Raw genomic sequence first — 25,470 nt, 5'->3', positions numbered from 1 at the left:
AGTGATAGACAAAAGAGTCGGTCTCTTTGTTGAGCACTTTGATGCCAGTTTCCGACGTTTTCCACTAATAAAAAAAAGTCCAGTGGATGTGCTGTATACGGCATACATCATACACTTGCTAATGTGTGGAGTGCCAACCAGCAACAGCGACTTGACCCCCCCCCCACACACACCCCACTTCACCACGTACACACACACACAAACACTCTAGTGCTGCCACCCCCTGCATCCGCCTCTCTGTTTGCCAGGAGCACACCTGCAGCTTATTATCCCATCCTTTAGGTTTATAATGTAGCACAGGTGCCAAAGTGCCACAGCATCACTACAACAAACAAACACACACACACACACACAACAGGCAAGCACCAAAATGGGCATACACACTTACAGATGTGAAATGATTAATTAATACTATAGAAGGTAAAACCTAAAAATCGTTCCCTCCCAGTGTTGGAAAACACATGGAGCATAGGGAAGAGTCAGCTTAAAGAGGGAATACTGAGCATTTTAAATATTGGTATGTGAGTGAATAAAGGGTACAAGGTTGGTGTAGTGGCTAGCACTGTTGTCTTACACATAAAAAAAGACCCAGGTTTTCTCTGCCGGTTTCCTTGTGCAGTCCTAAAACATGCAGAGGTTCATTGACCATAGGTGTGAACTTGAGCATAAATGGTTGTTTGCCCCGTGATGGACTGGCGACCTGTCCAGGTGGTACCCCGCGCTTTCAGCTGAGTGGAATAAGGTCATATAAAATTGAAAGATTCAAGTATGCGACATGAGCTAATTTCACTTTGATGATGTAGCTATTGATCTATTATATGGATGTGGGGCGATTTATTCCAATAGACTAAGGGCTGCAATGATTAATGAATTTATCGATTATTAGATTAATTGATCAATCGTCAGGTACTTTGATAAACAATTAAGGTTTGAGTGTTTGTTTAAGCTTAGCTTCTTAAATGTGACATTTTCTGCTTACTTTGCTCCATTTAACAGAGAAATCATTAACACTGTTTGGGTTTGTGGACAAAACAAGACATTTGAGAACATCATCATTTACAGGTTTGAGAAACACCGATCAACATGTTTCGACATTTTCTGGACCAAACAATTAATCAAGAAAATAATTGTCAGATTAATGAATTATCAAAATCATGCTTGGTTGCAGCCCAATAGTGTAGTAATGATAATAATAAGTAATAATATTAATGTGACATGATTTGATTTAAGGAGATATGCTTTAATATAATGTGATGTAAATACAACAAAATAAGATTTTTGAGAACATCCTCATTTGGCAAACACATTTTTTAACATCTTCTGACATTTGGACCGAACGATTTATTCATTACTAGAGAAAATAATCGAAAGATTAATCAATTAGGAAAATAATCGTTATTTGCAGCCCTACTCTGAACCAGGTCTGGATCAGCCTTGGGCCTGTGTGCTTCCCTGTGTGGTGCTTAACTAAATAAATACATTCACTTCACTGTCAAATTTTCATGCCAGACAACATTATTATGCCATGAAGAGCATCTGTTTGATGTCTTTTAATGTCTAGCATACTGTTTATTGATATTGTATATGCTCAGGGAAATAGAAACATACAGTGATTTAAATAAATAAACCACAGGGAACCACGGGCGAGCTGAGACACTGACCACAGGCACCACCATCCAGACTCAGTGACAGACCTTGTGGTGACATCTGCTTTTACTCAGGGAGAGCACTTCAGCACTTAATAAAGCATGTAATCACACTGTTGTAACTTGGGAGCGGACAAAGCAAAGCAGAATGCGTCACACACCAAATTTTTCCTTTTTCAGAAATGTCTGTTTCTGCTTATCTGATTTTAGTTTTATCAGCAATTTTGACATTAAGACCCTAATGAAGATGAACAGTTACTTGGCTCTTGATGATTGATTACAGGTCTTTACTGCAGAGCAATAAAGCCATTAACAACAATAGCACTACTGAAAAGGTGTTGGTCTCTGTTCCTGCACACACCTGCATGCAATTTTCTACATGTACATGGACAGGAAAGAGGAAGCAGTTGTAGTTTTTAAGCTTGATGTAATTTGGAGACTTGAAAGCTGTGCGTCTTTTTCAAGAAAAGAGGGTTATATGGGGGGGGTTGGTTCATGACAGCTGGGTTACAGTTCTTTATTGTTATCACCCAACAGGGTAATGTTGATGAGATAGACAGACCATGCCACATTGCTGAAATACCTTTGCCAGGTCGTCTCTCAGGTTGTGCACTGACACTGTGTTAAAGGCTGCACCAGCTTTGTAGAAGCACAGGCAGGCGAAACTGAAACTCACTCTGAGTGCGTTCCCTGCATCTCTTCTCATATTTCAGCTAAACTGCCTCCTTACCAGGGCCAAGGAATGCATCAAGCGCCATAAATCAGTGGCTTGATAGGAACTTGGCGTCCAGACAGCGGTGCAGAGAGCTGTGTTGTTGCGGCTACAGTACAGTAAAGATGTTTTAAGGTGAACATTACCATCTTGGTAGAAGAGAAAAAAACAAGGAGGAGGATACTTTGACACGGGGAACTTTTGGTTGAAATGACAGAGCAATGAAATCCCTTCTCGCCTCCTTCATCACACTGCATTCCTTTACTTGTGAATCACTATGATCACCAGGAGGAACACAGGCCTCAAACCTGAGTCTGGCCTGCAATTTAAATGTGTTGTGTACAGTATAGATTCAGGAAATAGGTCATACGTACTGAGGAATGAGCGCAGGTGGGCTCTCTTTCTTTGGCATGGCGAGAAAAGAGGGAGAGAGTTCATGTGAAGGAGGCAGCCGGCGCTGTGTGTGCCAGGTTTGTTTGTCACATCTCCGCCTGTCTGCGCCTTATGCAAATGGGCAGGGGGGGCTGGGAGGGACCGCTCCATGGGAAACTGTTGGTGCTAATCCAGCATGTTGAACAGGGGAGGAGAGGAGTACTTTTCAATAAAGCACCCCCACCCCTCTGTCAAGTCATGCACACACAAACACACACACACACACACACACACACATACATGAATGGTGTGTTCTCATCCTACGCGCGTGCATGCCTTTGAACAAACAAACAAGGCACACACATGGGTTCAGTCTCTCTCTCACACACGCGCGCACGCTCGCACACTGAACACCTGTTTCTTTTCTGCGCATCTAAACAGACATGCTTTAATATGTGAACAAATCCCACGATCTTAAGACCCACTCTCAATCCGCCGGGTGTAAGACCACGGCGCTTTCAATGAGATAACAACAACGCTCAGTGTGATCGGCCTGTACTACCACCTATAGATAGACTAATAACACACTCCAACCACAGTCCATGACTTAGACTATGAAATTTATGCTAATTTGTGTGGGAAAAACACAGAGGCGAGAGCACTATTTAAGACGAGTGCATTTTCAGACAGCTCTCCTTTATTTCCCCGAGCTCTCTTCGATAACGTTTTTTAGAACAGATGAAGGCTGTTGACTTGATCTCACATGAAGACCTTCACTGAAAGGAATTTCTAAATACATTTCAGTAAATATGATAGTTTAGATCAGTGGTTCCCAACCTTACTTATGTGGAAGACAAACCAGGCCTCCGAGCACGAACCCGAAAAACACAAACATAAAGTGAATAATTACAAATGTTTATATGCAAAAATAAATATCAGTAGTAGGTTTTTTGTTACTATTCTCACAGTGTTTATGGCTAAAAACTCTCTGGTGTTTCCATAAAATCAAAACCAAGGCAACTCTTGTGATGTTGCCTTGGTTTCTTTTTTGACACCGGTGAGTCTTTGGTACTTTTACATTTCGCAGACCTGAGATTTTACCGTACAGATACATGTAACAGGAACGCAATCATTTTAGCCACTAACTGACCTGATGAGACTTGCTTACGCAGTAATGGTCAGGGAAGTTCAGATGGTGTTGGTAATAAATAGTTTCATATATTTAAAGAATTAAATGTGTGTAGTGTGTTGGGATTTTCTAAAATGGGTTTACAATGGGCTTGAATGATAGATTGAGGTTAAAAAAAGAAAAGCTTGATTCAGTAACTGGCTCTTATAGCTGGGCATAAACATTAGAAACCAGGGATGGCATAATACATATTTTTTTTTGGGGGGGGGGGGGGGAGTCTGATCAGTCCTATATCAAAAGTATAGGACTGATATCCGCAGTTGTAGTTTACAACAATTGACATAGGTAGGGGGTGATGGAGCAAGAAGAGTTTTATAGATAAACAATAACCAGTGAATATTACAGTGGGTGGGTAAGGATGGCCAATTGACATAGGAACATAGAGTGCAGTGGTGTGTCTTGAAAGGGGCCAAGTTTTTTAAGTGCACCCTTGCATGCTGTAACAAATATTCTTCTCCCATGAAGAAATAAAAAGCCCACAACATCTAAAAATACTGTTTTTAATTTTTTTTTTACAGTACATAAATAGGATTTTTGGACCAGTATTGGACCGATACTGAGCTCATCCCTATTATTGCCAAAGCTGGTGCAAGATAAGTGTATGGCTCAAGATGTGGACTACTCCTTTAAAATGAAATATCTGTGTCCACTTGCATTTCCAAAAAATATCAGTTTTTTTTTCTTTTTGTATTGAAATCCAGGGCATTGTGTGTTATAAACACTGCCAACATTAATCTTCCCGTTATAAACCAATGAAAGGTCAGCACAAATTCAGCCTTAATGACTTCCTGCTTGATAAAGAGCACAACACTCACACTTTGATGCCACAGTCTGAAAGAATCAGATTAATCCATTACCTGATTCCAACATCATACAGGATGAATATTATATTCCTGCCATAAAACTTGAGGATGTGACAGAGTTCTTTGTGCTGGCACTGGCTCAAGTCCAACTGCCCAGTCCAGCCTCTGCACTCACAGGTCTGTGTGAGAGTACTCACTGTGCTCGCACTCAGCCAACCCCCTCCGTCCTCTCTTTGGTACACAGTCAGAAACATGTCCGAGAACCACAAGGCGCCGTTACCTCTCCTGGATCTACACGGGTAAAGAAAGGAGGAGGAAAACACAAAGGCAATCAACAAATCCCCTTTGCCTGAGCCCTGAGAAACATAATAGGACCAAATCATCATCTATTTAGCTTCGTCAAATCACTGACAGCAGGCCTTGATAAAGGAGAGTGGAAAATATGTAGGATGCAAGACGCTGCCAAGACCCTCACCGACTAACCCCCCCCCCCCCCATTGAAGCCAGATGTTGACTGAACCGGCCAATTTTGATAAATGGCATAATGATTACCATTACAAATCTGGTAATTTTATATCAGTGTGCCACATTGTTGGTCTGCTTTAATGATGGCCAAATGAACTCCGGCTCATGCCTGAGGCCAGGTGGGCTTTTCTGTGTATGTGAAGCATGCAGTGCCTCAACCGGCCATTAGGAGCGCTCCCCTGCTGTGGACAGGGCACCTGGTCTTGCGGGCAATAGTGATGATGGCGCCTGTTGTTGTCATCACATGTCCAGCTGAGCCCATCACACAGTTCCATAATGAGACATAATTGGCTCTTTAGTCCGACTTTTGTCTGTTTCAATGTCCTAAATCCCATTATGAAGGCTTAGATGAGAGCTTCATGTACATGACACAGTGACCCAGATGGATGTTACCTTGTATGACCCTGCGAGGTCCCGGCAGACTGGCAGACCACAGATTCTGCTGTGGACCAAACACTGTAGTCTGTTCCTCAGGGATTGGGGTATTACAGTAGATTAGCACGGGTATGTGGGGTCATGGGATCGCTCCAGGACATGAAAACTAATGTTTGCTTTCAGCGACAACTGTCACGCAGACACTTGATGTGAACCAATGAAATCCAATTAGTTTAATGCTTAAAGTCAAATGGCCGTCTCTGCTCTGAACTGACACTGTCCTCACTCAACCCCGCAGCTCTCACTAACTTTGTTTTCCTCCCTCAGCCTGGTTTCAGACTCTCCTGTATGAGGTGATCCTGGATGTTGCAACACTTATTTTGCAGTGCAGCTCAGTTCAGTTGTCCTCATTTGCCTGAGGTGCTGTGCGGGTGTTGTGTAAAAGTTCAACCTTTGATTTTAGTCACGGGCAAAGGAAAAAGCAACACCCACTTTAGTGTTATTAATTTTTTCTTATGGACCACTCTTTACATTAGGGGCGGGAACCCTTTTTACGACCAAGGGCCATTTTAATTTTTCTAACATCCTTTGCTGGGGCCACTAAATTATTCAACACATATATCACACTGACCTCTAATGCGATGGCTCGAACTGTTTCTCTCTGATAAGGCGTTTGATGTCCTGTGGTAGTGATGATGATGATGATAGCGGTTAAACTTAAAGTTGTTCAAAGTCCCTATCAGAAAAGAAAAAAAAAGTTATCACAATAACCATTTTCAAATAAGTCAATATTGACAACTATCATATGATAAGAAAGAATGTACTCTTGAGTGAAAAAGAAACCAGTACATTGTAGTTTTTAATGTTTTTAAGTACAGAAAACAACACTTTCAAAACACACTTCAAAATCTTATTATTATTAAATCTTTGTAATTTCACAATAGAAGACAGTTATTAAAAAATAATGTTATCAATCAAGGGTAGAGCTGCAACTAACAATTATTTTCATAATAAATTAATCTGTGGATTATTTTTATGATTAATTGAGTAATCATTTGGTCCATAAAATGGCAGAAAACGTTAAAAAAATGTAGATCAGTGTTTGTCAAACCTGATAATTATGATGTTCTCGAATGTCTTGTTTTGTCCACAAACCAAAATGATTATCAAAATAGTTGACGATTAATTTAGTAATCGATTAATAATCAATTAATCGAGTAATTGGTTCAGCTCTAATGAGGAGTCTTTAAAACAGTGAGTGCCACTTTGTTCTGTCTTCTTAGTTTTTAGCCGTTTTAGCTTCTTAAATTTTTTTCTAAGCAAAACTTTATTAACAAATTACAATGTACAAAAACACAGTTTATCCATATCAAGGAAATTTCAGTATCAGAATAGGTAGTACGAACACTATTTATAGTCCAGTTAAGGACAGAGAGAAATTGAACATGAAGACATAAATAACAATAAAGGAAAAAGAAAACAGCTGACAGTTTAGAGTGGGGTTTAAGTTTCTTACCTGTTAGCTAATGAGGGCGACAGAATCTCAATTGCTTCATTAAGAGCATTCCCTTTTCTCTTCCGTGACTTGCAGCTTCCCCACTATAATTCGCCTCGAAATTTGACACTGTCATGTCTTGAACTTAAACAACCAAAAAACGTATTGTCGTTTTCTCTGAGAGAGAGATAATTTTTTTTTTTTTTTTAGTTTTTGTTGTTGACAGTCGCCATGATGCTCCTCGAAGGTGACGCGTGTCCTTCACTCTATCCGTGACCCGCAGGAACAATAATACAGCCCGAAGGTACCACCCGGAAAACCACATGAAAAACACATGACTCTGACTATTATATGTTTTTATTATTATTTCACGTCTGAAACGTGATTTTTTTTTTGTTTCTGTTCCGTTGTTTTTTTGTTGTTGTTTTTTTTACAAATTGGCTCATGCTCTATACTGTATACTGTATAATGAAGCACACAAGCAACAAGTGACCAGTGAGCAGCATTTCTCTGCCACCCATGTTTATGAAAATATCTGACCTTTATCAGAAAATGCTATAGCCTGATCAGCTGTCTGACTGTGCGTTAAATTAATGATACAATGCTTTATTTTGCAGAGCAGTGTGTGTGTAATGACTTCCAATGAGAGCACCTCTAAATATTTTATTGATAGCCATCATTGTAATTTATTTATTTAAATATCACTAGAGAATAAACATTCAGACCCACTTCTGCTGTCTGAAAAAGTGTATCTACAAAATTCAACCCTCCTTTACTCAGACTATACTTCAATTTATTATTATTATTATTATTATTATTATTATTATTATTAATAATATTAATATTATTATTATGGTTTATGCTTCTATATAGACAGCAGTCAGATGTGGCAGTTCACTTGTGCACCAGTTAACAAATGATTAAATCAGGAACAAGAAATCAAATATGAATAACATTCAACACAAGAAAGACCCAAACATGAAAGTCATTTTTGTAGCATAGCTCATTTTATTGTTTAAACAGTTTTGCATAGGAAATATATCCACTTCCAGTAATTGACTGCAGTAAAAACAGCTGCTAGCAGTATAGGCTGGATATAACAGTAACAATCACAAAAAAAAAGTTGAGTCTTTATTTACACTGATTTTAATCTTGTGGCAATTTTAGCCCCTGCACCAAATGTAACCAGCTTGAAGGCATATAACGCCTAATGCGCGGCGTTTTCTAAAAATCAACAAAAGAAGGGATATCAAGGTCTTTCGCTATACAGTTCATAATGGACACCTGTGACTCCTAAAACTGTAAATGAAAACAAAAAGAAAAAAAATTAAAGGTTTCCAAAAGTCCTCTAAAACGTACATTCAGATACATACATAGACCTTTGCACACGCTTGCAGTGTAACTACAAACACTACTGGAGACTGTTTACATATTGTTTTGTTGGTGTTGTTGTTGTTGTTCGCTTCACGTCTTAACGCTTACATGAGTCATAGAATAGAAATGTGTGCACAGAGGGAAGTAAAAGTGCCACAAGACCCCCCCCCCCCCCCCCACCCCCCACCTTCTAAAATAAGAAAAAACAAATCAGCTCTGCAGAGAAAACCGGTAGCTTATTTTGAGAATTTCATCTTTTCACATCTTGTAGCACTGAAACCTCCCAGGAAAAAAAAAAGATGATCAAACCCTTCCTGTCATACTCTGACAAGCCTGATGTGGCTATTGTATGTCGACATAATTAGAGAAATTAACAAATCACAATCACAGAAACACCAAAGTAGTTAATAAAGAGCATATTTCTCCACGGGTTTTGCCACAATCTGTTCTGTGTGATGCTGTTTTTGTTTAGTTTTTTGTCCCCCCTCCCCCCACCACCACCCTTCACATATGAAAGTAAGTCTATCACATTTTACAATTATATACAACAGACACTTGGACAGCGGGAACAGGCACTGCGTTGCTATCTCTCTGTCGTCTTTTGGTGAATGTTACATCCCGTAAAAATGCTGGTTTTCATAATGACCTGATGCCAAGTGACTAGCAGCTATAGCCAAAGTATGGAAGGTGAGTGTATTGCTCATGTAGGATGAAAGATAAGTTATAATGTAATGTAACCATAAATGTGTATATATATATATATATATATATATATATATATACATATAGGTTCATACAGAATTTTGAGATTCAGGTATATTGCATGAGTGCCAAAGGTCATCCTTGCATAAAGTTGTCCTGTTTTCTCAGTGATCAATGATATAATACTTTCAGAAAATAGGGTTAACGTGAGCCTCAAAATCCGCCTGGGCTGCTGATGGGCAGAACACTAATTCCAATTTCATAAATTTTTCTTTTTCACAGGTTACACTCACACCCTGCGTAGCAACACAATCAGCTGGAAGGTACATTATGCTTTGCAAAGTAATATTTGTTTGTAGTGTATACTGTATTTCATCAGGCATGTGGAAAGTGCAAAATGAGTGATGCCGTGATGCTTTCACTAATCGTTTTTTTCAGACAGCTGGATCAGAAAAATTGTGAAATGTAGCACCGGTCTTCTCGCAAAACACTTCCTCTGTCAAGAAAAATAATAATAACAATAATAATAATAATAATAATAATTAAAAATTTAAAAAACTATCTGATAGATTTACCACTGCAGATTTTTACCCTGCTTCACGCTTAAGGTCACATGCAAAGTGGGGGCTTCTAGTCCTGGTTCGGTGACATCACCTCCCAGCTACTGCAAGGAATAACACACTCACGCCACCATCTTGTTGGACAAGAATTACCCATACCCTTGATTTAAAAAGAAAAAAAAAACAAGAAAAAAAGAGAGATAAATCACATCACACTCACAATGGCCACACAACAATTCAAATACTTATGAAGTACAATAAAAAAAACTTCATTGTTGTTGTGTTTATATTTAAAGATCTGTATAGAACACCTCCCTAATTTATCTTGACGTTACAAACAGGAACACAGCAACTTTAGATTCTACTAAATGGGGACACCTGGAGACTTCTAACTAAAACCCAGCTTCCAAATCTAATCAACTAAAGTTACATTTCTTTTTTTCCTAAAATGGAACTGACTCATTTTCCCCCAGAATTGAAGATTCATTACAAATAAGGGCCTCAGAGACGGAAATCTCGACAATGTTTACAGTGTACAAACTCCTGTCTTACGGCAGGCTTCTTCTCTTTTTTTTTGACTAGAAAGACCCTCATCTTGTCTTGTTGTGTCGCATCAGAGGCACTCGATACACACACACACACACACACATTCACACACAAACGCTCCGGCTGCCAACGCAGAATTCACAAACAGGATATTTACCTTTAAGTGCAGTCTCCTCTATTCAAATAAACACCTACAGCACAGTGACCCTGACACTACCTCTATCTCTCTCTCTCTCTCACACACACACACACACACACATAACTGGGGACAATGCACTTCAGTGGGGTTTCCAATGGCCAAAGGCTGCAAAGCATTATAGTTTTTCTTTTAAAAGAATAAAACAAAAAATAAAAGACAGAACAGTGCACATAGAACGGGGTGACTTTTTCCTTTCTTTAAATTTTGTTCCTAAATAAGAGTGCTGGATGAAGACGGAGAGATTGAGCTTGACTTGAGGATAATTTTTTCTGCTTGCAGGGAACATTTCTTTCTTGATTGTGGGGGAAAGAGTGCAAAAGGTGTTGTAGCAGCACCGGAGTCGCTGCTCTTCTCTCTCATCTTTTTTCTTCTTAAACATTAAAAATGCTACGTCTGATATAAATAATGCCCTGTGATACGCCTGAGAGGTTTAATTTGAGACTAGAGTGGGGGACAAAGACGATTGCCTATGTGCTATTTAAGTGCTATATATTTTTTCCTTCTATTTAGACGATGAAGCGAGAAAACACCATGCTTCTCATGGTCTAATATTTACTTCAGCATACTCTAGGGGGGGGGGGGGCGCTCTGCTGGGAGGGAAGTATCTCAGGAGTTGACATAAGTGTATGTCATATATACATTTGTACAAATCTGCTACTTATAAAATACTTTCTAAAGGCTTGCTTGAGCCTGTCTGGAGCTGATTTGGACAGGGCTCACGAGCATTAGTCGGTGTGTGATTGTTGCGCAGGTTACAGGCCACTTCACTGATGTGTTTAAGGCATCTACTTGGGGATTGCATTCGATGACGTCAAGAGTAGCACGCAGATAGGCGTAGGGTCTGAGACAAGTGCGCGACATGTTGTCCGTACACAGCTGAGGCTCTGAGGGAGCCGACACAGGGTTACTTTCTAGGCAAAACGATTTGTTCGAATGATTGTCGCTCTCAAGTCAAGCCGTCTCTCCGCTGGAGGGAGAAAAAAAAGAAAAGAGCTCCTTCGAGGTCACACGCTAGCACCCCAAGTGGGAAGTTGAAAGTGAGAGTCACAGTCGACCAATCAGTGACTTTGCAGCTGAAGAAAGACCACAGCTATAGAGAAAAATACCCCCCCCCCCCCCAAATTTCCGAATTCGAAATACTCTGGGAAACGTCTCACTCGGTTGGCCTGTAAAGTGGAATGGTTCGGTTTGGTACAGTGCGGTACGTATTCTCATTCTGAGCTTGATCGACGATTAGTCGGCAAAAAAATGTAATAGCCGTTCAGTAATTGTGTGACTAATCGTTTCAATAATCAATGACGGCATTCAAAATAGCCGTTATTTGAAGCCCTACTGTGTCTTGTGTGATGTGTACCAAAGATGGTCTTTGTCTTTGTCTCCCACTTTGACTGATGGTCTGTTGCACTTCAGCCAAAGTTGCCATCGGGGCCCACAGCCCACATCCCATCTACATATCCATCCCCGAACCGTACAGCACGGTACCAAATTGAACCGTACCATGATGGAAACACAGCGTATGTGAACAAAAAGAGGGAGAGGAAGGAGAAATAAAGACCTTGTCATACACTGCATAGAAAGCAGTCCCCACTTTGGTCAATAAAAAAAAAGTAGAACACCCACAACAACAACAACATCATCATCAACAACAACAACAACAACAACAACAACAACGACGACGATATCAACAAAATAAATGCATTACAATATTGTCTATTTCCAAACTAGCCTCTAATAATTGACGCATCTATATAAGCACTATACCTACATAGGCAAAACTTGGTATTGCATAATTTTCATAATTCTGAAATTTCCACCCTCCTCAATAGTAACTGGAAGATGAACAAAATGAGCATTGAAAAGTAAGGAAAACAACGACAAAAAAAAGATGACAGGTTATTTGAAAAACCACCAAAAAATACTGAAGGAAGAAAAAAATGCTGGTTGATTACAAACTTTCAAACGGCAACTATACACAGCCTTGATATGCGTATGTAACTGTGAGATAGAGTAGTACATGAAGTTAAAAATCAACAGTTTTCATTCAGAGTACAAAACAATTCTTATTCATAAAAATGTTAATTCTTTTTTTTCTCTCTCTCTCTCTCTATAATGATAAATGCAGCAAAAAACAAGTGTAGTGACGTCTCTATATTCAAAGGCAAGGCACGTAATGTGGACTATATGTCATCGTGCAAATTAACTTGAGAAATTGTTTTTTTTTTCCTTATATATAAATATGTCTGGACTGGAGAGGCAATGCCGTGCACAATTCTAGATTTCAGGGATCTGCCACCACTTGGGTTCAAAAAGCTGCAGCTTTAAGCCGAATGTACATTTACCATGAATTAACACTTTGCATTTCCATTTTTTACCCCTCCCCCCTGTAAACATAAGCTTTAGAAGCTGATGGCCAAATGCATATGCTCTTGATCTTATCATGAACACTTTAAAAAATAAAATAGAAATGCCATTTTCTTTTTTTTTTACACACTAGGTGCGTTTAATTACTTATGTTCATTTATTATTTTCCCCCATAAAATAAATTAAAAAAAACCTCTGAAAGAAGTGCTGGGTTTGCTCAGCGCTGCAGCTCAGTGCTTGCCTTCAAATGTTTTTCATGCTTCTTCTTTTTTTTTTTTCTCATGAGGAGACGGTCATGTGACTGAAATCAAATTCAAGATGTTTTCTAAAACATTATACCCATAAAAACCATTTTATATTTATCCCCCTTCCTTTAGAGTCTAAGGGCCGACAGACTGATAGCTTCCCTTCAAAAATTCAATTGCACTTGCCTCTATGGAGATATTCTCTGTCTCTCTTTCTCTCTCTCTCTCTCTTTTGAGTCCTTTTGTAAAGGAGATGCAAATTCTTTAACGAGGGGTCCGATCTCAATTTAGTGTTTTCTTAAAAAAACCGCACTAGGAGTTTTCAACTCTCGCTGTGAGTGTTCACATAAATTCTTGGAAGTAAGTAGCGACACAGAATAAACAAAGTCAACACATTTTTTTTTTTTTTCTGAACAAAGAGTCATGTCACAGTAAACTGAACTCATAAAAAAAAAAAACGGAAGAATAAAACACTCTGAATTCTATTCTATTCAATTTTTTTTTGTTTGTTTTGTTTTGTTCCTATGGTGCACACAGTGGGGAAAAAGCCTCTTTTTAAGAGGTTTGAATTTAAAGAGCTTAGAGTCTCAGAGCATCCACCAGGCAGAGGTTGTTTTTAACACAGACCGATTCACTTATGTGTGTGTGTGTCAAGATTTTACATCGTCATACGCCCCTAACCCCCCCGCGCGTGAAAAAAAAAGAGCAGGAATCGCCGTTAAGAGACTAGAGTGTCATGCAATCAAATGTTAAGGCATCTATACATCACAGTATTTGAAGGAACTGAAAAGTTCTGCAAACACAACAACTGACTGGTGGGTGATGGGTGGTGGCAGGTGTGTGGGATGGTCTAGGCGTTTTTTTTTTTTCTCCCTACATTTCTGTCCTCTGAACCAACCGACCTTCATCTTCACTTCGCGGACAGGGTCCATCATGGAGGAGGGAGAGGAATCGGTGATAGGATCGGGGTGGAAGAAGGGAAGGGGTGAGATCTGGGGGGGGGGGTCAAACGTGTGCAGCTCATGCTGCTGCTGCTGCTGGTTTCGCCCGCGGCCACTGCGGACTCCTGTGGCGCCATCTCAGCACCGCCAAAACACCCGGGTCGTCCGGCCTCCGCGTGTTCAGTTCCCTGTCTCGGCGGGGACCAGGGGCTCACCAATGATGTTTATGCTGTAGTTCTGGTGGACATTTGTTGGCAGAATCGGAGTCCCGTTCGACACTTGGAATGGAACTAAGCTCGCCCAGGTACCAGGACTGTGGACAGACAGAGAGAGAGACAGAGAGACAGACAGAGAGATTAGTCATATGCCAATGAACATGTTTGTGCAGCATGTGATCAAATATTTTCTTTTAATCATCCTGACCAGGACACTGAGCGTGAATGAGCAGCATCACTGCTCCACTCTCAGTTATCAAGCTGTAAAGCTGTAGTGCGCACATTTTTCAGCGCAAACACAGGTCCGTTACATTGCAGTTCACACAACGTTAATTAAACCCATCAGCTCCGAACGACCAGACTTTGGAAATATGTGTTAACATTGTCCCAAGGCCCATTTACACTGCACAAAGGACAGAGGTGGATGGAGACTTTTAGTCCGTACATCGCGTTAATTCCTGCGATGTGCACAATGATGCAGAAAAGGAGCAATACCACTAGATTTCATGGGGGCAGTATAGAGTCAACAGTCCAATCAGTCAGGAAAATGTGGAAGAAGAGTCTATAAATGGAGACGCACAGAGGTAGGGTAGTGACAGAGATAATGTTTGGGACGAATAAGTAAGTAAATTTAAGTATGATTACTTATATTTGAGTATTTGCCAATACCATCACAAGATTAGACACTATTGCTTCTGTTTGAACATTAACAGTCTCCTCCAAAAGTATTTGAAGAGTGGACTATCGCCTTTATTTTAGCTATAAAACATTTGGGTTTGACAACAAAACATGATGTTGTCGGTTGTTTAGATGTCTTTATCAAATGAGCTACTTTGCTCCTCTTGATAGTCTAGCAGAACACAGGTTACAGTCTGCTCTGCATTTGTCGTCACTGCTTATCTTAAAGTATTTTCTAACCGCCGAGTCATTGCGACACATCCGCTTATTGCCACACACCTGCGCAGCTCACTTTAAGACACGTAAGGTGGTATCAGGTGCAGCACAATCAGAGTTAGTTTTACAAGTACAAATATGAGTACACGAGGGCAGCAGTGGACCTGACACCTGGTACTTGTATCAGTGCATCCCTGCAACGACATGTATATACTCAGTCAGACCAGAGTTGGACTCAAGCTGGACAGGCAGCTCCCACCCTTGGCTTATACCCAGAATAAGTCTTATAAGAATAAGACTGATGACGAGACTGATTTTATGCTCTGTCCAGTCAAAGAATTAAATATGTTAAAGTTTGCTTTTTTTTTGTCACATTTAGGAATCATTTATCATATTTTTTGTTTGGACAAATGGAAATATCCAGTTCATTTAAGCTGAGGATTTCCACTTGATTCCCAGTGAAGGACATCATGTGAGTGGGCCCTGACGCGGGCCCTCTTCTTTGAATTGATGGCAGTATAGAAAAGAACAAGGGGGGAGTGTGATTGGTGGTGGAGGAGGGGAGGAAGGGGAGGGAGGAGGGTGGGTCGTGGGTAAAAAGTGTAGGTCGGGGGGGGGGGGGGCTACACAAAGCTGTCCCATCCCTATTCATCTCACGCTAATGGCAAAACAACACAGTGATTGTTCCTGGAGAGCAACGGTGCTAACTGAAAACGCAAGCGGGAACAAACAGCATGTTGTTCCCGAGGGGTGCTGCTGCACTACGTAGATGTCAGATAATTAGCCCCTCCTCCCCCTTTTCCCCCCCACAGATCCCCAGTGTGCGCTCATCTAACACCCTCCCACTTCTCACATCACCCCCGCTAAGTCTGAGAATACCTGTGTCGCACACTTGCTGTCCGATTCAACAGTAACAAACTTTTATTTCTTTTTTTTGCGACGCACTGAAGTGCACTGCGGCTGAAAAACCTGGAACAGACGGAGAGGAGAAGGAAAGAAGGACGACAAAGGAACAAAGACAGTGAGGACAAATGAAGAGGAAAAGAGCACGGGAAAATGCTAAGGGAGAAGACGAATGACACAAAGACGAGACGTGTGTTGAAGAGAAACAAAAACACACACAGACAAGGCCGAGGTCGACGGAGTTGGAGGAGGGAGTGGGGGAGTGGGGGGGAGGACCTGATTCTTGGCGAAGCCTCACAAACACAACAATGTCTGCGTCCATGAAAGCAGCTCATCAAGCCAGTCTGAATTTTATACAAATCACCAGTCACTGCTCTTTTTACCTAAAATAATACAAGTGCAAATTCAATTCACATCATGGTCTAAATAGTGAAAGAAAGACTGACACAGAGGAGAGAAATAAAAACAAACATCCTTCAAGTTTCAAGACGTCAAAAACAAAAAACACCCCAACACTGTTAAACAGTTTTTTCCTGTGCAATCCGTTTTCATACTGTCCTCTCTCTCTCTCTCTCTCCTGCCTTCTTCTCCCCCCCTGCCAAAAATCATCGGACAGGAAACGGGGGGATTAAGTTTTTTCCTACCTTGCTGAACAAAGAGCGCACAGAGCAGCCAAGTGCTGCACTTTTCTCTTTTTCCCTCGTTTGCTCTCCTCCCTTCTTTCCTTTTCTTTCTCCCTCTGCTCCGTGTTCACTCCTCTCAGGTAATGGCTTACATTAGTGGGACCACACAGCTACAGAAAGCAGACTTACGGGCCTTTTGTGCACACTAAAGCAGCGGATCGCTTTTAATCTTGTTAAAATCGATACAGACTGTCAGTCTCTGTACGTCCTCTTAACCTAAAGCTGCAGCTCAGGTAGAATTTAACGTAAAGGATACTTCACTCATCAGTATGAATGCTGCCTTCACGTGCTATCAGAATGATGGTCAATTTGAGTTCCCGTCGTGCACATGAACACCATGATTTCCAGTGGGAGATCATTTTGATGCACGAGTTCCACAGGGGAGATAACTTAATGTTTTATCTACTTACACTTAACATGTTATGTGTATGTAAGTGTAAGTAGAAAAAAAACTTATTCTAATTCTAATCATCCCTTTCTAAAGATTAAAAAAAAAAAACCTATTAGGAAACATAATTAAAATACAACCTTCCATTATAATATGATGGTATTGCTGGTTATTTCTCGCTCCATTCTAGTTTTTACTTCACATTTCTGCAATCCAGCCTGACCTTCACCTTCTGTATTTCTTAGGTAACCTTCAAGATGACCTCCCCTCACCCTGTCCAGCGCCCAAACCTCACTAATTCTACTCTCTGCGAGCCGATCCCGGTTGTACAGCGTGCTTCGTTTAAGGATTAGCTCCCTAAATTAGATTATCTAATGGCATCTTAATGGATTGCTGACCCATTTCCTGCACAATGGCAACATGCGTGTCTGGCAGCGTTTTAATTTGGGGCTAGTACTGAAGAGGCATAGTACTGAAGAGCGCTCCGTTTAAGGGGGCGAGCGAGATAAAAGAGAAATCCGACCGATTTCATCTATATGTGGAACAAATGTAATAAAATTACAATCCCATCCTAGTAGAAGAATAAAGTCAATTCAGTTGGAGTCGGTTTTATCTGTACTCATTACTGTACACCCACATGTAGAGAGAGGTGGAGGGGTTTGCTGCTGTGTGAGTGGAATAAGAGACCTGGAGCTGCTGCAGGGGACATTTTTACTCTCCTACCTCCACCGGCCTATTAGGAGGCCTTTTGAAGGGGGTTCGGCGAAGGCAAAACAAGCTGTACACACACACACACACACACACTTCCAGGGAAGCGGGGAGAAGGGAGACGAAACAGGAAAAGGCTGAGCTCAGCTTGCTTCATGGGGAAATGGTTCAGGTTTTTCCTTCCCCACAGGGGGGGGAGATACAGTATTGGAGGCAGGGGGAAGATTTCTCTGACTTTAGGTAAAGGAGAGTGAAGCGTGACCTCAGCATACAATCAAACAAAGCTAAGCTTGTTCAAATGTGGAACGTTAATGGCTACAAATGTGACCTGAAATGACTTTGATTCCATATGGTTCGACTGGGTTTGTTCTCGGAGGCTTTAGGGAAAAAAATTTGTTGGGGTAAATGATAACGGAGCAGTGAAATTAAACCATTAAATCATGACTTATGTAAATATATCTATGATTTTGATCTAGTTCTTTGCTTTTTTTTAAATGTATTTAGACATTTGATATGTATATATACCTTAAACAAATACAAAATACATCACAAACTGAACAGAATTAATGCACAAGGAAGACATAAGACAATACTGGTTTGGATACTTTCTAAAAACTAGATTCAGTTAACTTGAATGACAGATAAAGAAAACAATTCAAGGTAAGAACTGTCAAAAACACCAGGGGGGAGGAGAATAGAGAGGAGGGGATGGAGGAGAAGGAAACAGGAAGCACCAGGACAATAAATAATTGAAAAATACACAACTTAAGCTCAAAAAGTCCAAAAGGTTTACCTGAGTGACAGACTAAACCACAATTAATTACATTTATATGTGACTTTATATGTAAAATATGTGAATTTGTGAAATATAAGGAGTAGACAATTAGGCAAAACATACATTATATGGCATTTCTGTGTGTATATGAGTGTGTGCGTGTGTGACACAGAGAGATGGCATGAAAGAATGAAAAGGTTACCTTTGCCAAGCAATCCCCAAAGTGTCGTCAGTGGCACTGGGGCCATAATGTCTGCCGTTTTGAGTCACGCTCCAGTCACACTTCCTCAGCTGTCAATTGAAACCTAGCGGTCAGATCACTGAGCCAAGACAACTTCCACTTCAGATTACACTACACAACTCAACACTCTATACACAGATGCATGCAGAAGAGCCTTTGAAGCAAGAGCAGCAGAAATCAAAATAAAAACAAAGGACTCCAAAGTGAGTCATAACTGGGACGGACAAGGTTATGAAAAGGAATGGAATCACTTGTATAAAATATCTAAAACAAAACACAGAAATCAAAGAGCATGCAGTTGAAGTTAGTGGTCACAGCTAACCTGAAAGTTAAAAAAAAATAGTTAGTTGCATAATGTGGGTGGCATTATTTTGGTAGATGTGAGTAGTCAAGTGCTTTGTGTTGCTGGTTGCTGCCAATGAAGCCATGCAGTCCAGTGGATGCATGCACCCTGTCTTTAATCAATGCCGCAGTGTAAGTGCACTATCAGAGTCAGGATGGAGTACACATGCCCTCAAACATGCAGACGCTTTTTCATTAGCTAACTGTTTTTATTGATTAGGGGTCAGAATCACAATGAAGTTAAACAGGCACACACACGCGCGCACACACACACACACACACGCAAACAAACTCTCAAGACATGCCAGCCTTACATACTGATTACAAATTATTGCTCCAAAAAAAAAAAGCCACACACAAACACGGTGTCTCCTTTACATGCATTATGCGAGCGCACGTGTCGGCAATCCAGCTGAGAGCTATCTCTGCCAATACCAGCCTAACCTTGCCCTGTGGTCAACACATTCATTTAGTAATGTATCAGGGTAGAAACTGCACTGTTAGCACTCTGCGTGCACTGGCAGACGTTTCTGCAGAGGCACTTAAGAGGGATTTAATCAGATATATATATATATATATATATATATATATATATATATATATATATATATATACGCACACACTGAATATTCAAAGACATTTGCCGCGGTCAAGAACTGCCACTTTTCCTTTTATCCCTCCTCCAAACACCTGGATGAAAATAATCAGAAGACGCTGATGGTTTCCTACTTTAGACGCGTTTCAATTCAGTAATGTGGCTCCAAGGCCTGATTTCATTTCTTTTCTGGACAAAATGTGAAGTTGTTGCAAGAAGGAAAGAAAATGAAGAGATAGTAAGTGTGAGTAGCTGCTGCAGAGACGGGTAAATGACACGCCAACGATTTTGATAATCGATTTGATCAACCATTCACTGAGAAAATAATCGACAGATTAAGCGTTACAGTGATGAAATGACCTTCCGTTGTGTAACAGTTACTTTAAAAAAAGTTATTTAAAAATGTTTTATATATATATATATATATATATATCATTCAACACTGTAAAGACACTGTAACATGAACTGAAAATCAAGTGACCTTACATGGTGTACACTTACGTACGTCCACCTTATATCTAATAATATATGTGTATGAGACTTTAAACTGTTTTCAACAAAACTGAATGAGTTTATCTTGTTCCATCTATATACATAATATATCAGGAATTTACATGTCGCTGTGGCTCTAATCTCTGGTGGTTTGTAGTGTGTGAACTATACATTTATTGAATTAAGTTATTTAATAAGATTTCAAACAACAGTGTTAAGATGTGGAGTTCCACACGCTTCTATTATGGGCCTACTCTATTTTTTGTAGTCGTTTTGGTCAACAAGCATGACATATTAAATGTATATAATATGTTTGTTTATATGATTTAACAACATAAGCTGAAAATCAAGTGATCTTAGATGTCCAATTACCTCATGTGCAAGGTCACCGTGAACATTAATGTATGAGCACCTTATACCTAGTAACATATGTGCAAGAGACTTTAAAATTCTACGTGGTTAATATATGTTTTAATGAGTTCAATTGCTTTAAACAAAACTGAATGAGAAGCAGTTTATCTTGTTCCATCCAGTGTGTTTTGTAATTATCGAAGGATGAGAGACTAAACCCCCCCCCCCCCCGCTGCTCCCGCACTCTCCAGCCTGACAAAGGCTTGGAGAGAATGTGCGGGTTGGGCCAGACGCTCGGTGCCACCGCTCCTCGAGGGGCTTGCCATCTGTCCACTGGCATCGGCACATCAGAGTGGCACAGGCAGCGGGGAAAAGGGGGAACGTTAGCAAACAGATGCGGGCAGATTGTGGATTAGGATCTTTCCTTAGATAATACCAAATGACATCTGATCATGGATCTTTCCCTGCGGAATGCTGCATGGTGGCATTCCCTCGAGGGGTTAACCAAGGCGAGAGATGAATGGACAGTTTTCACACATTCGCTGCCTGGGAATCGTAGAGCAGGTGTGGGAGTGTGTGGTGTGGTTGTTTTTTTGTTTTTCATTTGTCTGTCTGTGTGTGTGTGTGTGTGTGTGTGTGTGTGTCCAAGGGCTTCTATTTAAATGGTGCCACATTTTAAATGGCTTTTTTATGAAAAGTAGGTTGTTAAGCTTCACCAAGTCTTTGGGTGACTTTCAAGTAATGTTGTGATAATAACTATCACTCATGGATGGAATGAAAGCGGTCTGAGCAGTCCGAACAATAGGAATAATAATAAAAAAAAGAAAATGACATTTCCCCTGTTTACCTCTGTTTCTTTTGTGCAGCCTCAATGCTCAGTGCAACGCTCTACACGTGTGTTGTACAGTATGTGACGTGTTTCCTTTTCCTACCGAGCCAGGCGATAAACAGCTGAAACTAAACAACTAAAACTGCCAGAAAAGCCACATGGATCCCACATAATAAACGTCCCATCTCCAGATGAGGACAATGACAGAGTATTCAGTGAAAGTGTTTTGTCCTGAGGGACTTGGCTCAGTGGCAGTTGTGCGCTACACGCCTGGATCCCAGGCTGTTAAATCCAACCACAGAAAACAAAAACAACTGTGACAAGCACAAGTATGATGAATCTGTATGGAGACTGTTTTAGAGTCCGTCACGCCAAGAGGAACATTTTATTTATTTGGATCTGACATGTGATAACCTTCAACAGAGGTGTCACTGTTGTGCTTACAAATCCTCTGTTTTTATTTCACATCTTTTGATAAAACGCTCTCGAAGCAGAGCATGATATTTGAGCTGATGTCTTGGTCCTTGCCAGGCCTAAAGTAATTAGTACTGGCTTGCCACAGAATCACACAGATGTGTTAAGATAATTCAATTTTGGAGAATTACAATTTAGCAAAAAAAAAAATTATTACATTATCTTACTGTATTTATAAGGAAGGATGTTTTTATACGTTTTATCTGCCTGATTTACACTTCAAAATCTGGAACAAAAAGTCCTCACAGCCCCTGGGAGCCAGGCTTTGGACTGAATTCAGCAGGTCACGCAGCTACGCTCAGACTGCCGCTGCCTTGTGTAGTCACTTTCTACACCACTGAAAGAAGTAGCAGGGCTACTAGAAAATGCGGAGGATGAACTGTGCAACATCAGCCAAGTGAATCCTCCCTGAACTCCTCCTGCATCCAACAACTGCTGACAAACATTTATTTTTTTTTTTTCACCTACTCTGATTTCAGGAAAATGAGAGACAGAGAGAGGAAAAGAGAGGCAGAAAGAGAAGCAAGGGAACAGAGGCCAGCTTTGTCGTTTTTACTAAACATAGAGGAAAAAAAAAAAAAGAAAAAAAGGCGAGCTGAGGAGAAACCCAGCGATCATCATGTAGCCGCGTGCAGATGCATTCAATTAGTTGTGGTTGGAAAAGCCTTGGCCTCGGACCAGCACTTTCAATAAGATGGGTGGAGGCGAGGGCTCTTTCTCTGCCGTCCGGCAATACCGCAACACTCCTAACCTCGTAGTCGCACAAAAACACACCCAGCCGCACACACACTCACAGACACACACAGGGTCACCACACATGTCCCAGGAACCACTGCTGGAGCAACCACTTGACGCCAACACAAAATATTCGGGTTTGTGTACCATAAATGAGGGAGTGTACTGATTACATGTGGTATGTGTGTGTGTGTGTGTGTGTGTGTGTGTGGGTGTACGAGAGAAAGTGAGAGTTTCTATAGTAATGTGCAGAGGAAGTACAGCTGAGCACATTTCACTCTCAAATGCACCCACATGTCCCATCCATCTTCTGAGTAGTGGCCACACAATGACAGTGAATTTCCTGACGACTACATTTCTCTCTTTAAAGTGACCTCAGGAAAAAAAACCTGTACGCACTCACTACAATCATATATAAACTCCACAATCAATAGTCAAACTATACTTCATCTATTTATTTAATGAATGTGTAACTGATGTGATTAATTCTATGCGATTTACAAAGGGGATTTGAATAAAAAAAAAAATCCAGATAAAACTGAATTAATCGACAATCTAAAATTAAAATGAACATTGAAAAAAATTAAAATTGTGTTTAAACATCAACGAAAGAAGTGAAATATCAGTAAAACACTAAGCAAATCACTTCGATTAAGAGCATGACTTGCTGTTTTAGCCAAGCTGGTCATTTTGCATTTACTATGCAAACAGTGAGCGCGATGCTTGAACACTAGCCTAGCGGTATTCTAACCTAATCTTTGAATTCTCAAATCTATTGAGAAGGTGTAGTGCTTTCTACCAATCGAATTCAGAGTGTGACTGGTTTTTGCACAGGGCGGGAACTTCTGATCTGATGAGAGGGGAAAATGGGGGGATGACAGAAATGAAGGGATAAGAGCAGCAAGTGAGCTGAGGGAGTGCTGGAGAGGGGGCTCTCACCTGTTGCTGGTGGAGGAAGGTGGGATCTCTGGGGCTCAGGCCTACAAAACGATTAGCCGTCGGGGTGCCAGGGGCTGAGTAGCCTGGGTAACACACAGCATCACAAAAACAGAGAACCACGCTTGCATTATAATGAGCATTTCAGGAATTTGTATGGAGCTGTTGCTCTCATCCACAGGGATTTCACAAAACCAAATGTTAAGACGGAGTCCCACATAATTCTATTCTGGGCCTACTCGTCCATTTTTCAGTAATTTGGACATATATGATATATTAATTATATATATCATTATGCTTATAATGATGTATATATATATATATATATATATACTGTATATATATATACACATATAGAAATATATATATATATACACATATGTGTGTATATATATATATATATATAGATATATATATATATATAGATATACAAACATACATACATATGTATATAATGATGCACCTTAGAGCAGTGGAAGTACTTAAACTAGTGACGTACAAGGTCACTGTGTACACTTACCACCTTATTTCTACTAAGATATGTGAAAAAGACTTGAAACCTTTAAATGAACTGAATGGCGAATAAGCAGTTAGACACACACAAAACAATTTACAGAGCAAACAGCTGAGTGTGGGAGTGGTGAAGGATTGGCAGTGTGTGTCAGTGGCGGGGTAAACACCAACACTCACCTTCTGTGGATGTGGTGATTGGCTTGGTGTCGGGCATGGAGAGCGAGACGGGTCGCACAGCGCTGTGATGTGGGGAGGGAGCCAAGACTGGCGTGAAGTGGCCTGGAACCTTTCCTACCACCTGACCACTGCTGTTAGGCTGCAGATAGGTCAAAGACAGAGTATGTTATTTCAGAGAATCATTTGTTATTTTTTTGGCATCTTCTAAATGAACAAACAACTAAATTCAGATTCAGTTTTTAACCCTTTGGTCCATAAAGTGTCTGTTGAAAATGTTGAAAAATGATGACGTTCTCAAATGTCTTGTTTTGTTCACAAAAGGAAATTATTCAGATTGAATGATTTCTTTATTGTATGAAGCAAGGAAACCAGTAAATATTCACATTTGAGAAGCCAAATAATCTGTGAACCTGTTTTAATTATTATTTAATCAATTCATTGTTGCGGCCCTAGGTAGAAGTGAAAACATATAACAATAATATAATCCAAACCATGTGCATATATAGAGAATTAGAATGAGAGAATCCACCACATCATAATACAGGAAAATAAGGAACTAAGGTGGCTGGACAAGAGGTGCACTTGTTTTGTTTTCCATCAAACCTCTGACCTCACAAGTGGGCAGCCAAGCTGTGTCCAGTGCCTTGTGTTTACAAGCTCTCGCTCGCTTGTAAATGTGCAGTAAATTGGGCCGATCACCATAAAATAACACAAGCGTGTAACAATATACACTTTTCTTATACGGTGAGCAGCATAAAACAAGCTAAACATCCACTTGCACCCTTATGTCCATTGAATTACGCTTGCCCATGTTATTATTTACATCATTGAAAAAAAAAAAAAATCTCTGTTTTTGATATGAATAGATTTTTGTGAATCATAAATATGTTTTTATTGAGAAGTATTCACCATTCCATGTCGCTTTTACTTTGAAATTCTGTGAAATACCATCATGGACATCTTTATTACAAAATCATTATGGAATATTGTATTCTAATTTTAAACTCATATTATATATCATATATATAATCATTATTTCCACCATTTGTATCTAGACTGGCCCCCTCTTGACCAGACTCGATGTTCATTGGCCCCCAGTTTGACACCCCTGCTCTGTTTGCCCTCAAAAATCCCACTCACTCTTACACTAAATGCTCCGCCTGAAGAGAACACT

At 40.3% G+C, this 25,470-nt stretch overlaps 1 protein-coding gene and 1 long non-coding RNA gene across 9 annotated transcripts in view; both read right to left on the bottom strand.

Moving 5' to 3' along the window:
- Positions 1-7,365, bottom strand: part of LOC131456095 (uncharacterized) — a 45,804-nt gene extending 38,439 nt beyond the window's left edge. For both annotated transcript variants that reach the window (XR_009239871.1, XR_009239872.1), the window contains exons 1-3: positions 7,139-7,365; positions 6,254-6,358; positions 4,920-5,013 (exon numbers count right to left, since the gene is read on the bottom strand). This is a non-coding gene — a long non-coding RNA (uncharacterized LOC131456095). The remainder of the gene's footprint in view (positions 1-4,919; positions 5,014-6,253; positions 6,359-7,138) is intronic.
- A 737-nt stretch (positions 7,366-8,102) lies between these two features.
- Positions 8,103-25,470, bottom strand: part of LOC131456092 (nuclear factor 1 B-type-like) — a 70,913-nt gene continuing 53,545 nt past the window's right edge. For 5 of the 7 annotated variants that reach the window (XM_058624080.1, XM_058624081.1, XM_058624082.1 and 2 more), the window contains 4 exons: positions 24,297-24,435; positions 23,610-23,692; positions 18,814-18,902; positions 8,103-14,358 (listed from right to left, as the gene is read on the bottom strand). In XM_058624080.1, coding sequence (XP_058480063.1) covers positions 14,226-14,358; positions 18,814-18,902; positions 23,610-23,692; positions 24,297-24,435 — 444 coding nt within the window. In that variant the 3' untranslated portion in view covers positions 8,103-14,225. The remainder of the gene's footprint in view (positions 14,359-18,813; positions 18,903-23,609; positions 23,693-24,296; positions 24,436-25,470) is intronic. The other 2 variants (XM_058624083.1, XM_058624084.1) reach the window with 1 other exon arrangement.

Source organism: Solea solea, chromosome 3, assembly GCF_958295425.1.
Source record: "Solea solea chromosome 3, fSolSol10.1, whole genome shotgun sequence".
NCBI lineage: Eukaryota > Metazoa > Chordata > Actinopteri > Pleuronectiformes > Soleidae > Solea > Solea solea.
This window is presented reverse-complemented; position numbering and strand designations above follow the sequence as displayed.